A 17258-nucleotide genomic window follows, 5' to 3' on the forward strand; every position below is an offset into this window, starting at 1 on the left:
TGAGCCACGGCCCAGGCAGCCCAGGCAGATGTGTTTTACCTGGTTGATAAGGCCACAGGCTCTTATGTCATGTTTCTTGAACCATTAGTTGAGGGTTAGGGCACCATGACATTCAGCCCAAGAAACTTTTGAGAAATTGGATGAAATACATGATGGTGTAGAAGCTAATAGATGAGATGGAGAATTATTTATTTTGTGTGAACTAAGAAATAGGTCTACAAATAGAGGGATGTGATGGACGAACTGCACTCAAAATTAATGTTGTGCTCTTTTATGTTGATGTATACAATGTATACAATGCAACTTTTGTTTCCGGAAAAATGGTAAATCGTTACCTTTTTTTGGTTGTCTTGTGGCCCCCAATTTTAAATAATCTTACAATTGGGGCCCCAGCCTAATCTAGTTGGCTGTAGGCTCACTGACCTGCTTCATCGGTGGTGATGGTGAGCTCATTACTGGGGTTGCTGTTGCCGATGGTGTTCTTGGCCACCATGCGGATGTTGTAGGTGGAGGAAGGGTGGAGGTCAATGATGGTGGCTTGGTTGAGCTGGGGTGACACATCTTTGGTTACCTGGGCTGATAGCCATGACGCTGGGAGGGAGAGAGAGAGTGGGGGTTCATTCAGCTTCATTCACACAAATCACACATTTTGACTTAAAGTACCGGTAAGTGTGGCAAGAAAAGACACAAGTGAACTGTAGTCTGTAGCACCGGTACTGCATACTTATATACTCTCGCTCCATGTACTTAAATACATTTCACAAGACACCTTTTGTGTTTTTTCGTAAATGAACGCCCTACTTGATCATACTATTACTACAGCATCACACAAAAGCATCAAAAGTAGCAGATCCACAAGCTGGAAACGCAACACAAAGCGACGGTTTGAGCTTGTAGATCTGCTACTTGAATTTGAATACTGAAAAGTAACAGTTTCCACCCGACAGAGACGATATACATTGTCACATACATTGTGTTGTTAATACTTTTCATTGGTTAAAGGGGCATTCCACTCATTTTCAACATTTTACTATGTCATTAATATACCTTAGAGCTGTTGTGAAAATTATGAAAAAAATCATTAACATGGTGTTTCACCATGTTAATGACATGGTGTTTCACCATGTTAATGATTTTTTCAGACCTCTGGTTCTAGGAAACACAGAATTGGGGAACTTTTTTTATTATTTCCACACAACAGCTCTAAGGTATATTAATGACATAGTAAAATGTTGAAAATGAGTGGAATGCCCCTTTAAGTATTTATAAAACCCACAGACAAGACTTAACTACTTAACATCCCATTCCTATTTTGGGCATTTCATTTTAGCAGAATATTTTCCAAAATGTTTGTGATGCATTGTGAGCTTGTAGAGCGGCTATCTTTACAGCAAAGTATAAAATAGGGCATTGATTTATGAAAAGACAGCGACAATATGTTGTTGCCCTGGGGTTTCCCACTGCTCCTGGATGGTTACCGAGGGCCCTGGTGATAATAGTTAACACTCCGATTGCCAGGGGTTATTTATTCCATTAAATCATAGCTCTCGGCGTTTATAGTAGCGGAGCACTTTTACCGACGGACCGGATGTTATCCCGGATGTGGCTGTAGCAGCTAAATGTAGCCAAAACACTCTAGAGCCGATCGACAACAACTGGAGGTATGATTAAATCTACCGCGACTATCTTTTTTTAGAATTGGACGGGATGATTTAGATCAAGAGTTATTAACGTTTTAAGATTTTCGGTCTCGTCGGCAAAACGGGGGGAACATTTTCGATGACGTCCCACTGTTACGCAACATCGAATGTTGCACAACAGGCGCTCCTAGGCTGTGGAGCGATGCGATCGGCTTTGATATCAATAACCTCCGTCTTTTTGATAAAACTTCGTCCTGGGCGCTGGGTGTTACTAATTGAAAGGACGGTGAACTTCGTCCTGGCGATCGGGGTGTTAATTAATCACATATCCATGGCCTTCTCAAGAGAGGGCAATGAGAAAATAGAGAAAATATTTGATCAGTACATTATGTTTGACCTGCTTCCTTCTTCTAGCCAGGTAACCCATCCCGATCATGTGAATTCACATTTTCATGTGTTTTCTGGAAAACACAAGATGCTGGTTTACCAGACTAGCTTCCTTCAGCAGGGAGGTTGATCATGGTGACACAGTTCAGAGTGGTAGAATTTTTGTTTGCACTGAATGGTCAGCTACTGTCGTATCAGCCCTAGGGCTGATACTGTATCAACCTCTCTGTCACAACATCGCTCCGCTCAACCAGGCCAAATACAGGCTGGTTATGTACAGTAATACAATGGACCTGGCAGCGCTACCTGATTTGTTCTTGCATTCGATATCGTATCCTGTGATGGGGCTGTTGCCGTCAAAACCCATGGTCCATCGAAGAGCGATGGTCCTGTCTTTGACCTCCCGGATCTCCACCTCAGGAGGGTCTGGGGGCTCTGGAGGGTGCAGGAACATGTAGGAGAGGGTGTGAGACAGACAGAAACAGTCTTGAACAGCTGCCAGGGTTGTTTATTGTAAGTAGAACAACACATGAATGAATGAATGAATGAATGAATGAATGAATGAATGAATGAATGAATGAATGCCTGGATGGATGGATGGATGGATGGATGGATGGATGGATGGATGGATGGAACCAACACCACTACCTCTGCCCTCAGTGAGCACACCATGGTTATGCTGTCTGTTGATGTTACTTCTGTTTCTACTAACTGTTTATTATGCCTCTGTATGTTATTTGACCATTGTTGGTTCTGTTGTGCTGATGATAATGTTCTGTACAGCACTTTGGTACAACAACAGTTGTCTTTAAATGTGCTCTATAAATAAAATTGACTTGTTTTAATTTGACCATAAGGGTCAAAAAAGGCAGGTGGCTTGTTGCGCACATCCAGTTCCTGGCTGGTGCTGGACTAAGGTAAGTACAGTGAAGAGAAGAGAGTCCCGCACACAGGTTTGCTCCAATGGTGTTCTTTTATTGAAACACCATAATAATATACACAACGTTTCGACCGCAGGCGGCCTTCATCAGGTGAAACGTTGTGTATATTATTATGGTGTTTCAATAAAAGAACACCATTGGAGCAAACCTGTGTGCGGACTCTCTTCTCTTCACATACTGTAATGTACCATGGAGCTACAGTATGCTGTGAGGAGGGAGTCTTACTGTAATGTACCATGGAGCTACAGTATGCTGTGAGGAGGGAGTCTACTGTAATGTACCATGGAGCTACAGTATGCTGTGAGGAGGGAGTCTTACTGTAATGTACCATGGAGCTACAGTATGCTGTGAGGAGGGAGTCTTACTGTAATGTACCATGGAGCTACAGTATGCTGTGAGGAGGGAGTCTTACTGTAATGTACCATGGAGCTACAGTATGCTGTGAGGAGGGAGTCTACTGTAATGTACCATGGAGCTACAGTATGCTGTGAGGAGGGAGTCTACTGTAATGTACCATGGAGCTACAGTATGCTGTGAGGAGGGAGTCTACTGTAATGTACCATGGAGCTACAGTATGCTGTGAGGAGGGAGTCTTACTGTAATGTACCATGGAGCTACAGTATGCTGTGAGGAGGGAGTCTACTGTAATGTACCATGGAGCTACAGTATGCTGTGAGGAGGGAGTCTTACTGTAATGTACCATGGAGCTACAGTATGCTGTGAGGAGGCAGTCTTACTGTAATGTACCATGGAGCTACAGTATGCTGTGAGGAGGGAGTCTACTGTAATGTACCATGGAGCTACAGTATGCTGTGAGGAGGGAGTCTTACTGTAATGTACCATGGAGCTACAGTATGCTGTGAGGAGGGAGTCATACTATAATGTACCATGGAGCTACAGTATGCTGTGAGGAGGGAGTCTTACTGTAATGTACCATGGAGCTACAGTATGCTGTGAGGAGGGAGTCTACTGTAATGTACCATGAAGCTACAGTATGCTGTGAGGAGGGATTCTACTGTAATGTACCATGGAGCTACAGTATGCTGTGAGGAGGGAGTCTTACTGTAATGTACCATGGAGCTACAGTATGCTGTGAGGAGGGAGTCTTACTGTAATGTACCATGGAGCTACAGTATGCTGTGAGGAGGGAGTCTACTGTAATGTACCATGAAGCTACAGTATGCTGTGAGGAGGGATTCTACTGTAATGTACCATGGAGCTACAGTATGCTGTGAGGAGGGAGTCTTACTGTAATGTACCATGGAGCTACAGTATGCTGTGAGGAGGGAGTCTTACTGTAATGTACCATGGAGCTACAGTATGCTGTGAGGAGGGAGTCTACTGTAATGTACCATGGAGCTACAGTATGCTGTGAGGAGGGAGTCTACTGTAATGTACCATGGAGCTACAGTATGCTGTGAGGAGGGAGTCTACTGTAATGTACCATGGAGCTACAGTATGCTGTGAGGAGGGAGTCTTACTGTAATGTACCATGGAGCTACAGTATGCTGTGAGGAGGGAGTCTTACTGTAATGTACCATGGAGCTACAGTATGCTGTGAGGAGGGAGTCTTACTGTAATGTACCATGGAGCTACGGTATGCTGTGAGGAGGGAGTCTTACTGTAATGTACCATGGAGCTACAGTATGCTGTGAGGAGGGAGTCTTACTGTAATGTACAGTACCATGGAGCTACAGTATGCTGTGAGGAGGGAGTCTTACTGTAATGTACCATGGAGCTACAGTATGCTGTGAGGAGGGAGTCTTACTGTAATGTACAGTACCATGGAGCTACAGTATGCTGTGAGGAGGGAGTCTTACTGTAATGTACAGTACCATGGAGCTACAGTATGCTGTGAGGAGGGAGTCTTACTGTAATGTACAGTACCATGGAGCTACAGTATGCTGTGAGGAGGGAGTCTTACTGTAATGTACCATGGAGCTACGGTATGCTGTGAGGAGGGAGTCATACTGTAATGTACCATGGAGCTACAGTATGCTGTGAGGAGGGAGTCTTACTGTAATGTACAGTACCATGGAGCTACAGTATGCTGTGAGGAGGGAGTCTTACTGTAATGTACCATGGAGCTACAGTATGCTGTGAGGAGGGAGTCTTACTGTAATGTACAGTACCATGGAGCTACAGTATGCTGTGAGGAGGGAGTCTTACTGTAATGTACCATGGAGCTACAGTATGCTGTGAGGAGGGAGTCTTACTGTAATGTACCATGGAGCTACAGTATGCTGTGAGGAGGGAGTCTACTGTAATGTACCATGGAGCTACAGTATGCTGTGAGGAGGGAGTCTTACTGTAATGTACCATGGAGCTACAGTATGCTGTGAGGAGGGAGTCTACTGTAATGTACCATGGAGCTACAGTATGCTGTGAGGAGGGAGTCTTACTGTAATGTACCATGGAGCTACAGTATGCTGTGAGGAGGGAGTCTTACTGTAATGTACCATGGAGCTACAGTATGCTGTGAGGAGGGAGTCTTACTGTAATGTACCATGGAGCTACAGTATGCTGTGAGGAGGGAGTCTACTGTAATGTACCATGGAGCTACAGTATGCTGTGAGGAGGGAGTCTTACTGTAATGTACCATGGAGCTACAGTATGCTGTGAGGAGGGAGTCTTACTGTAATGTACCATGGAGCTACAGTATGCTGTGAGGAGGGAGTCTACTGTACAGTACCATAGAGCTACAGTATGCTGTGAGGAGGGAGTCTACTGTACAGTACCATAGAGCTACAGTATGCTGTGAGGAGGGAGTCTACTGTAATGTACCATGGAGCTACAGTATGCTGTGGGGAGGGAGTCTTACTGTAATGTACCATGGAGCTACAGTATGCTGTGAGGAGGGAGTCTACTGTAATGTACCATGGAGCTACAGTATGCTGTGAGGAGGGAGTCTACTGTAATGTACCATGGAGCTACAGTATGCTGTGAGGAGGGAGTCTTACTGTAATGTACCATGGAGCTACAGTATGCTGTGAGGAGGGAGTCTACTGTAATGTACCATGGAGCTACAGTATGCTGTGAGGAGGGAGTGGGCACATACTGTAATGTACAGTACCATGGAGCTACAGTATGCTGTGAGGAGTTACTGTAATGTACAGTACCATGGAGCTACAGTATGCTGTGAGGAGGGAGTCTACTGTAATGTACCATGGAGCTACAGTATGCTGTGAGGAGTTACTGTAATGTACAGTACCATGGAGCTACAGTATGCTGTGAGGAGGGAGTCTTACCTTGCACTGTCAGCTGTATGATGCCACGGTCTTCACCAAAGGAGTTAATGGCATGACAGGAGAAGAAACCCGAGTCCTCACGGACAGTAGGCATGATCTGAAGATAGATGGAAAGACACATTCAATTTCATAGTTGATAGACCTGTGGATATCGGTTCTGGGTGTGGGAATATGTAATTTAAGAGAATGTACTGTATATGTACGTATGTACGTTTATGTAGTTAGTTACTGTTGATGCTTACTGTAAATACAGTTGTTCTGTTGTAGTTGTAGTATTGACAATGAAATTCTGTCCCTTTAGTTCAGGGTTTCTCAAATGTTTTCAATCCAGATATAAAACTGATGGAACACAGTTTCTATCTTTCGCAGCAGACACTTTGGTATGGGTGGTATAGTGTATTATGGTCCCTGAATGTATAATAGTCTACAATATATCAACAATGTATAAATCATAAATATATTTTTTTTGTGGCTTTCGCCTATTTTATATTTTTTATGGAGGGACAGACAGTAGGCTGACAGGAAATGGGGAGAGAGATGGGGGGATTGACATGCAGTAAGGGCCGTCAGGATCGGGAGTTGAACCCGCGGCACACTGCCAGACTGGATTACCAGCCAAGGTGCCTGGACCACTGAGCCATGGCCCAGGCCTAAATCATAAATATTAATAAGGTGTGATATATCTTTGTAAACCTTAACCATAATGAAACGTGGCCTTATGGATCTATAATAACATCCTTCTTATGCATGGTTTGAGAGTGTTTTATACTGAAGGCCTTAGAAGGTGTTACCAAACGTCACCAATGGCCCTTGAACCTCCTGTCATTCCCTCTCTCTCTCTCTCTGGCCTTACCTCTCATCTTATCATCTCTCTCTCTCTGGCCTTACCTCTCATCTTATCATCTCTCTCTCTCTGCCCTTACCTCTCATCTTATCATCTCTCTCTGCCCTTACCTCTCATCTTATCATCTCTCTCTCTCTGCCCTTACCTCTCATCTTATCATCTCTCTCTCTCTGCCCTTACCTCTCATCTTATCATCTCTCTCTGCCCTTACCTCTCATCTTATCATCTCTCTCTGCCCTTACCTCTCATCTTATCATCTCTCTCTGCCCTTACCTCTCATCTTATCATCTCTCTCTCTCTGCCCTTACCTCTCATCTTATCATCTCTCTCTCTGCCCTTACCTCTCATCTTATCATCTCTCTCTCTGCCCTTACCTCTCATCTTATCATCTCTCTCTGGCCTTACCTCTCATCTTATCATCTCTCTCTCTCTGGCCTTACCTCTCATCTTATCATCTCTCTCTGCCCTTACCTCTCATCTTATCATCTCTCTCTCTCTGCCCTTACCTCTCATCTTATCATCTCTCTCTGCCCTTACCTCTCATCTTATCATCTCTCTCTCTCTGGCCTTACCTCTCATCTTATCATCTCTCTCTGCCCTTACCTCTCATCTTATCATCTCTCTCTCTCTGGCCTTACCTCTCATCTTATCATCTCTCTCTCTCTGGCCTTACCTCTCATCTTATCATCTCTCTCTGCCCTTACCTCTCATCTTATCATCTCTCTCTGCCCTTACCTCTCATCTTATCATCTCTCTCTCTCTGCCCTTACCTCTCATCTTATCATCTCTCTCTCTCTGGCCTTACCTCTCATCTTATCATCTCTCTCTGGCCTTACCTCTCATCTTATCATCTCTCTCTCTGCCCTTACCTCTCATCTTATCATCTCTCTCTGCCCTTACCTCTCATCTTATCATCTCCCTCTCTCTGGCCTTACCTCTCATCTTATCATCTCTCTCTGCCCTTACCTCTCATCTTATCATCTCTCTCTGCCCTTACCTCTCATCTTATCATCTCTCTCTGGCCTTACCTCTCATCTTATCATCTCTCTCTGCCCTTACCTCTCATCTTATCATCTCTCTCTGGCCTTACCTCTCATCTTATCATCTCTCTCTCTCTGGCCTTACCTCTCATCTTATCATCCCTAAACCAAGCAAAAAGCATATTGTCTGTCGGGTGGAAACCGGTGATGATGTATGATGATAAGAGCGCCCCTCACTTCACACGGGTGTGATTCTTTTTAACCACGTGTCGTGGACAATAGGTGAACATTTTGTGAAAATAGCTGATCTACTAAATAAAAGTAAAAAAAAAAAATACATACATACATACAAAATAAATGTGGTATTGTTTGCGACGGAGGAGCACCCACCACCAGTGTGGAGACGACCTCGTCCAGCACCTCCTTGACAGTGACCACGTAGCGGCTGGTCTCCGGGTTGATGATGCGCTCCTCCTTCTCCCAGCGCACCATGATGGGCTTCTCGCCGTGCGCCGTGCAGCTCATCTTCTTCTCCTCGCCCTGCGTGGCCAGCGTGGTGTTGGGGTACGACGTGATCATGGCCGGGACTGGACGGACGGATGGATGGATGGCGAGGGAGAGAGAAACAGGGACGTGCAGAGAATGTTAGAGAGGCAGGTGGCTATTCTTGGGACGTGACCCTGCACTCTTCATAGCTACCGGAGATGTGCCGCACGCCATGGATTTCAGGATTTCTCCACCGACGACAAATTCTTTCAACGTAAAATGCTGCGTTCAAGTTCAGGAGAGTTCGGAAAAAGGCATGCAATTCTCCTAAATTCTGCCTTGGGTCTGGACGGGTATGGCATGGGAAGCGGGCATGTAAATGGGTATGGCATCGTAAATGCTGCATTCATGGTCTGGAGAGGGCACTTTTTAACGGACAGGTAAAAGGGCAGGGGTTCAAGCCCCCTTTGATGTCTACAGTATGTGTGCACGTGCCTGGAAATCAGTGAAAGTTGAAGGCATGCACTTTAAGTATCTGCAAGCTGCCCATGGAAGAAATTCAGCAAACTTTCCGGCTGCCCTGCGTTTCACCTGCTCGTCTATCAAAGGCTGTGAAGTCATCCAACACTGTGTGCCATGTTCTGTGGAATCTTAACAACCAGCAGTGTAAAACTACCCAGCCTGGTCCCACACATTCGCTATTTAAGTCTGACTTCCAGCGAGGACGCAGCTTTACAACTTAATAAATATCCAAGTTTTATATCGTCTCTGTCGGGTGGAAACCTTATATCTCCAAAACTGTTACTTCTGATGCCTTTGTAAAAAAAAAGAAAGCATCACTTTTGAGCTTGTGGATCGACTACATCTGATGCTTTTGTGTGACGCTGTAGTAGGCCCTATAATGGCCTTATAATTTACGAATAAACACAAAACATTAAAATATGGAGATACCTGTAGGAGGTTTCTGCCCGACAACAATGATATGTTATCCTCGGTGCACAGATGCTGCACGAGTACAGTTATCATTCGTTTACCCCCACAAGTGCCACCACACACCCCAAAATAAATCAAACCAAAAGACTAGCCCCATACTGTAGGAAACCGCTCCATGCAGAGCGTCATCATCATGCCCCGTTTTACTCACTAACTGTTCACTAACTGTTACTAAGACGCACAATTGTTTCTCTTTCTTTGACAATTACATAGCAAAGATGTGAATCCTCCAGGGAACATGGTTGAACTCCTGTCTGAGGGCTTACCTCCCGCGTCCCCGCAGCACTTAGCGCAGATTGAAACAGAGCCGTCAGGTGCATCTCTGACTGCTTTGATAGCTGATACTGAGCGCTATAACGCGCTGCCTTGTGAGGAGTGCAGCGGAGGAGGAGGAGGAGGAGGAGGAGGAAGAAAGAGATGACTCCTCACTGAACTCCCATAGGTCTCGGCGAGGAGCCTGCCTGACGCTGCGCCGTAACCACACACCAGTCAGCCTCATTAGCTATACAGCCTAGACTGTGTGTGTGTGGTGTGTGTGAGTGTGTGCTGTGCGCGTGCGTGTATGTGTGGTGTGGTGCGTGTGATTGTGATCAGAGTATTTTTGATAAAACCATCCTCATGCATAATCTTCACACAAGTCTATCTTTCTCATATCTCCTACACAGACAGCATTGGTTCTCAAACCTTATACTGCCGCTTTTGAATAGCCAACGTTTAAGTGGTTAAAATGACTGATTCTGTATTAATTACTTTTAACCACTGTCCTACAGAATGTAGTTTTAGCTCCCCGAAGTACAGCGTCATTATCCACAAAACATGAAAGGTGTGTGTTTGCACACATACTGAATGCGTGCAAACACACACACGCACTCACGCATGCACGCACAGTCGCAGTCGCACACGCGTACGCGCACACACACAAACACACACACACACACACACACACGCACACACACACACACACACACACACACACACACACACACACACACACACACACACACACACACACACACACACACACACACACACACACACACACAGCGCATCAGTGTCTGGGGAAGCTAAGTGGGCGAGCAGAGAGCAGAAAAGACTTGTGCTTATGACACATCTCAGCCACACTACACGATCTGGGAGAGAGAGAGCATGTATCCCTGCAGCACTAACTATGATCTCTCTCTCTCTCTCTCTCTCTCTCTCTCCTTCAGCTCCCACCAGGATGATGACTAAATGATGAGAGAGACTACTTTGATTATTCATACACAGCAGACAAGTCCGTTGGCCCTGCAGCTGTCTTATACCCCCCGACACACACACACACACACACACACACACACACACACACACACACACACACACACACACACACACACACACACACACACACACACACACCAGCACACACACACACCAGCACACACCCTCACATAAAAATACTTATCCATTATGATAGCTAGGGTGCCAGGAAGGCCAACTTGGAGCTCCGTGGTTACAACTGCATGTGTTTGTGAGGACGTGCAAGCCTGCATGCATGCAGCAGCATGCTTGCATATGAGCCCCCCATCGTGACGGGATCTGTCCGTTTCAGAGGCTGCCGGCATTTAAATCTCATCTCTTATTCACTAGCAGCCCCTCCCTCCCCTCCCTTCCCTCCCCTCCTCTTGCTATAACCTCTGTACCTTTCACCCCTTCACCCACCCCCTCCCCCAACACGCACGCACGCGCGTGCGCGCACACGCACGCACGCACGCACGCACGCACACACACACACACACACACACACGCACGCACGCACACACGCACACACGCACACACACACACACACACACACACACACACACACACACACACACACACACACAGACAGCCCTGTGCAGAGCAACCACTGATTTATGTTGCATGACAACTATGAATCTTAAGTGTGACCCATTAAGAGAGTCTTCTCTAAATGTTATTGCTCCTTAAGAGAGGCTGTTTTCTTCATCTATGTCTAAGGAGAAGAAAGCATGAGCTAGCAGCTGGGGGGGTTCGGGGGGCATTTTCTAGGGGGAACGTTCACCAGATTTAGCTGATCGAAAAGGTCACAACGTGCCACATTTGCGACACATTGTGGGCTTGTAGATCTGCTAGTTCAGGTGAAGACGTTACGTGTACAAGAAAACAACAGCAGACCAGGAACCGTTGTAACTAAGGTCCGTTTCACAAAGAATAGAGGGTTCTAGCGCCATCTAGTGCCACATCGTAACACGTTGAAAAGGAACTCACCGTGCATCTACTGTATGTACAGTGTACAGTGTACAAGTGTGTTAATGTGAGCACAAGCTTTATTGCAAAGCTTGTCTGCTAAACCTTGTGATGCTTTCGTGTAACACCGTAGTATATATGATCAAGTAGGGAGTTCATTCACGAAAAAAACACAAAAAGTTATAATATGGAGATAAGAGGTTTGTTGTGTGTCTGTTTGTTGAGAATGATGACATCCAGTAAGGGACACAACGGCCAAGGTTAGAGCCCGTCTACAGAGCTGCTCTGTCTCATCATCTGCCATGCAGTTCCAACAGCACCGGGCCCCCGGCTAAACCTAGTCTTTTTGATAGCCCATAATTGCCTGGTTGATGTATATTTTTTAATATCCAGCGATATTACAGGGGCCTGGTAATAAAACGCTAGGATAGCAGACAGTGGATGAGACAGAGAGAGAGAGAGAGACAGAGAGAGGATGTGTGCGTGTGTGCGTGCGTGCGTGCGTGCGTGCGTGCGTGCGTGCGTGCGTGCGTGCGTGCGTGAGTGAGTGCGTGAGTGCGTGCGTGCGTGAGTGCGTGCGTGCGTGCGTGCGTGCGTGCGTGCGTGCGTGCGTGCGTGCGTGCGTGCGTGCGTGCGTGCGTGCGTGAGAGCGTGCGTGAGAGAGGGTGAGAGATAGAGAAAGCACATAGACAGAAGGAACAGACAGAAATAGACGGAGGAAGAAACAAGAGAAGGACAGTGGTAAGGAAAGGTAGAGGTAGGTACAGATGACAGAGAGTCACGAGGACAGCCGTCATCCTTCGCCGTGCCCTGATTATTCTTGTCTGTCACTATAGTGGTTCTCAAACCTTTTAATGTCAAAGACCCTTTGCTGCGGTCGGTCTTCTGAAAATGTTTTGTGCCAGGGACGCCCACAATAGAAGGTTTGTGTTAATAAATGCAAAATTGTATTTTCCTAAAATGTTCTTAAATAGCAGACGTACAAGCTGCACACTGCTCTGCTATTTATGAATGGCCAACGTATAAATGGATACAGTGGTTACAATGATTGTGATGCTAGATTAACTGTTATTATGGGGGACCCCCTGGGACCCGGCCAAGGTCTCCTGGGGGTCCGTGGAAGAGGACCACCAGGGGTGTTTACATACACAAACATACACAAGACAGATCATAACACAAAGAGAGAGAGAGAGAGAGAGAGAGAGAGAGAGAGAGAGAGAGAGAAAAGAAAGAAAAGAAAGAGAAGAAAAACCATAATGCAAGGTATTTTAGGCCTTCAATCTGTACCCAGTAGGCTACACAAACTGGTCACTCCTCTCCAGTCTCCATAGTCCCTCCACTTACCCTGCGTCCTTTACAAATCTGAGCCTTCTAAATAGTTCATTACGGGGCCCCATTTATTTTCTTAAAGTCTCTCGTTTTTATGTGATTTAATTTCTTCTAGGCTTGATGTTTTAGAGCAGTGATTTTAAAACTCTGGGTCGGGCCCTGAGTGGGGTCCCTAAACCTTTTATTTTTATTTTTTGTAAGTGTATACAGGGTATGCACGCATTGCTAATAAGGAGACAATTATGGTACAAAAGTAATCCATAAAAATGGTCAAGCATTGGCCAAATTGTCAAATAAAGAAAGAGGCAAAAATGTCTCTAATATCTTACAATTACAGGTGCTTGTCATGGTGGTGGGGTGATCCCTAGTTAAATTATGATTATTTTGGGGGGTCGTGGCCTGAAAAGGTTGAGACCACTGTTTTAGAGAGCTCCTTTACCAATATGTGAAAGATGTCATGTTTTTAATGGTGATGGGCCGAGGCAGCAGCAGGGTATAAAGTTAGTGACAGAACAACAAGGCAGGTTTATAAAAGAGAAATCAAACCACTATAAATGACCCTTTCCTCTGTTCACGTTCAGTGGGGATACCTTTGCCTCAAATTAGCCATTATTGATGATTCCGTGAAGAACTTTCCCTGAAATGATTCTCCTGCTATTAGTAGAGGCTGGAATAACGCACTTGTATTACAGAGAGCCCTTTTTGTTAAGAGCGCATACCCTGCTAGCAATACACTTACTAACAGAGACACACAGAGGAGCACTACGGCCATTACTGCTGATACACAACAGCTTAAATACATGGAGGAGTGCTTTAATGTTGGCCTGGCTTTACAATTATTTCATAGAGGAAGAGATTAGAATGAAACTAGAAAAAGTGCTCCTCTGAGGTCAGGAACGTTTGTGATGTTTGGACAAAATGTGTAGGAGTAATATAAACATGTGTTTTTTGTTTGTTTTTGTTATTCTGCAAAAAATGTGCCTCCTGGTGATTCTATAATAGGGTAATGTTAAAACGGTGGCATAAATTGTTCCTCATCCATCCATCCATCCATCTTCAACCGCTTATCCGTATAGTCGGGTTGTGGGGGCAACAGCTCCACCAGAGTGTCCCAGACGTCCCTCTCCAGAGCAACATTAGTGACTTCCTCCCGGGGATCCCAAGACGTTCCAAGGCCAGTGAGACGATGTGTTTCCTCCAACTGCGCCTTGGTCTGCCCCGGGGTCTCCTCCCAGTGGGACGTGCCTCGAGGACCTCCCTAGGGAGACGCCTGAGAGGCATCCTAACCAGATGCCTGAACCACCTAAGCTGGCTCCTTTCCAGGCAAAGCAGCTACTCTACTCCGAGTCTCTCTCGTGTGACTGCACTTCTCACCCTATCTCTAAGGGAGATGCCAGCTACCCATCTGAGAAAACTAATTTTGTCTGCTTGTATCCATGACCTTATTCTTTCGGTCATGACCCACACTTCATAACCATAGGTGAGAGTAGGAACGAAGATTGATCAGTAGACAGAGAGCTTTGCCTTCTGGCTCAACTCTCTTCTCGTCACAGTGTGGTACAGAGACTGCAATACCGCCACTGCCACTCCGATTCTCCAGCTAATCTCCTTCTCCGTCCTCCCCTCACTTGTGAACAGGACCCAGAGATACTTGAACTCCTTCACCTGTGGTAATGCATCATTCCCTACTCGGACTGCACAATCCACCGGTAACAGCTCTCGCTTTGGGATTGTTCTTCAATGTAGTGGAAATGTGTAGCAATTTGCATGATATTTTTATAAAATCTGAAGGACTATATAAAACAAACAATTGTTTCACATAAGTCGGCTTCCTGGTGGCGCATTTTTTCCTCAGCCTAGTGGGAATGTGCGTGCACAGTTTCACCGCAATCGGACACTTCGTTCACGATTTTTTTTCTTTATAATGTGTTATGATATGATATAAAAAAATAAAAATAACTAGATAAAGTGCCCCTCAGGGCACAGGTCCATTTCTTCTTAAGCCTTGGATGGCAATTAGATGATTTGAGGTATTTTGTTCCAAAAATGTGTTTTGCAAAAATCCACCTGTTGGTGTCGCTATAACCAACGTGAAAAGGGTGGGATACATTCCTCAGCCTAGTAGGAAAGTCCGTGAAAGATTTCACGTAAATTGCACGCTGCGTTCATGATTTGAGGCTTTTTGTTCCAAACGGGCCCAATCCTGCAAACTTTGAAAGACAATTGTATTTTCTTTCACCCGGAAAAGACATTTTGTAACTGCGATCACCAAAAACACAAAAAAATAATCTGAGATAAATGTATTTTTCTAAATCTGATAAAGTTGAGGCGGATGGTAGGCAAAATTTTCACTTCTGGTTCATTTCCGGTTGTATCTGTCGCTTAGCAACCTAGAACCGTTGGTGAAGAGCGCCATCTATCATAAACCACTGAAAAGATCATTGGACATAGATCAGGTCTTTGGCAGTGAAGCGTTAGATTTGAAAAGACGTAAATCGCCGTCCTTGGCAGTCAATGTGTTCACTGTAATTATACAGTGTTTTATAGGCATTTTACAATGCATTTACATACGTCATTAGTACAAAATGCTTTATAATGTGTTTTATTGTTATAAATCATTAGGAGTAGGCTTATTGATAGGCTGTCGTGGGCGGGGCAGGGCCTAGAATCACATATTTGTGTGAACAGTACAATTTCAGAGAACACTGGCTTAAACAAAAGTAGTTTGTCAAAGAGCAGACCACCCGACCAATATTTGTGCCAAGTTTGTAGCCAACTGGACAACTGGGGTGCTGGCACAGAGCACACAGCAGTCAAACATCAGGCTTTGTAATTATAAACACTAGACCTGTACGTGCCCGTCGCAGTCGGCCACCGGCCTACTTGGGAACGATGCAACTTGGGAACCTAATGATATACGTTGTCATAGCACCCGTTTTAACTGTCAGCCGGTGTGGTGTCCCACATGGAGATCTGTGTATGTGCCTGTGTGTGAAGACTGCAAACTGAAAAGTGTACTTGGCAATCAATTCGGCCCACTGGCAGAGCCTGATTGGTTGAGCCTCAATTGGCTGAGGCAGAGGCTGGAAATTGCAGTTGGCGTCATTAGGCCCACTGGCAGAGGCTGGCCCAGGTGAAAGGAGTTGGCCTCATTAGGCCCACTGACCAGAGCCTTTTGGGTCAAATGGTTTTCGAGTTATGTGCATTACAACCGTACACACACATACACGCACGCACGCACGCACACACGTACGCAGAGACGTGGCGTGGTGCATTATATAGCAGATTTAACCAATGTTAAGACAGCTTGTAACAAAATAACTACATTGATCCATTGGAACACAGGTTCTTTTTTTCCATTTACTGAAAAGGAACCTTTTGGACAAACACAGGACAGCAACGATATGTCCACAGTTCATGCACATACAAATTAACACACACATGTGCACACGTGCAGGTTATACAGCAGTTTGCCCAATTTCTGTTTTGCATTATAATGCAGTGCATAAATACATTGTATCTGGAGTGACGCACGCACGCACGCACGCACGCACGCACGCATGCATGCACCAACGCACGCACGCACAGCAAAGCAGGCCATGGGGTTGTGCATGCTGGTGCTGTAATGGTCTCCCTTTCCAAGCTACTCAAGCGAGTAAGTAGACCCTCACAGAAAGCATCTTGAGCGTGCCAGTGCACAGTTTGGGGGTTAAAAGGCATGAAATGTGATCCTTTGATGAACAACACGTGTGATCCGGCTTGTAAAATCCTCAGTGTTCATTTAACAATGGAAGAACAGGTCATTAGCAGTGGCCCAAAACTGACAGAGTTACAGACCTGTAGAGGTCCAGTTGGAACCCCCTCAAAGAACAGCGTCCCTGGATTCAGTAAGGATGGGACCGAGGCTACCCTGGACCCCACTTTGAGAACCACTGTGGGTACTCGATCGCCAGGTTTATTCGTAGAATTAATACTATCATTTTGAGTATTCAACATCAATCGCGATGAATGATCGGTACAATAATGTTTCCAGCCATGGTGAGATTACATGTGGTTATCAGATGCTGTTCGACAGATTCGAGAGAACACATACAGTAGTGTATGAGAGTCCTCTACCCACTAAGCTACGGCCGCCCATAACATAAAACAATCCAAATTTAACCTAT

General features: G+C 45.4%; 1 protein-coding gene across 2 annotated transcripts in view; it reads right to left on the reverse strand.

The window, feature by feature from the left end:
- Positions 1-17258, reverse strand: part of dscamb (Down syndrome cell adhesion molecule b) — a gene marked incomplete at its 5' end in the record, with an annotated part of 234817 nt that overhangs the window by 45586 nt on the left and 171973 nt on the right. For both annotated transcript variants that reach the window (XM_079515045.1, XM_079515044.1), the window contains 4 exons: positions 424-591; positions 2334-2462; positions 6217-6313; positions 8431-8627. In XM_079515045.1, coding sequence (XP_079371171.1) covers positions 424-591; positions 2334-2462; positions 6217-6313; positions 8431-8627 — 591 coding nt within the window. The remainder of the gene's footprint in view (positions 1-423; positions 592-2333; positions 2463-6216; positions 6314-8430; positions 8628-17258) is intronic.

This window comes from Electrona antarctica, assembly GCF_951216825.1.
Source record: "Electrona antarctica genome assembly, chromosome: 11".
NCBI lineage: Eukaryota > Metazoa > Chordata > Actinopteri > Myctophiformes > Myctophidae > Electrona > Electrona antarctica.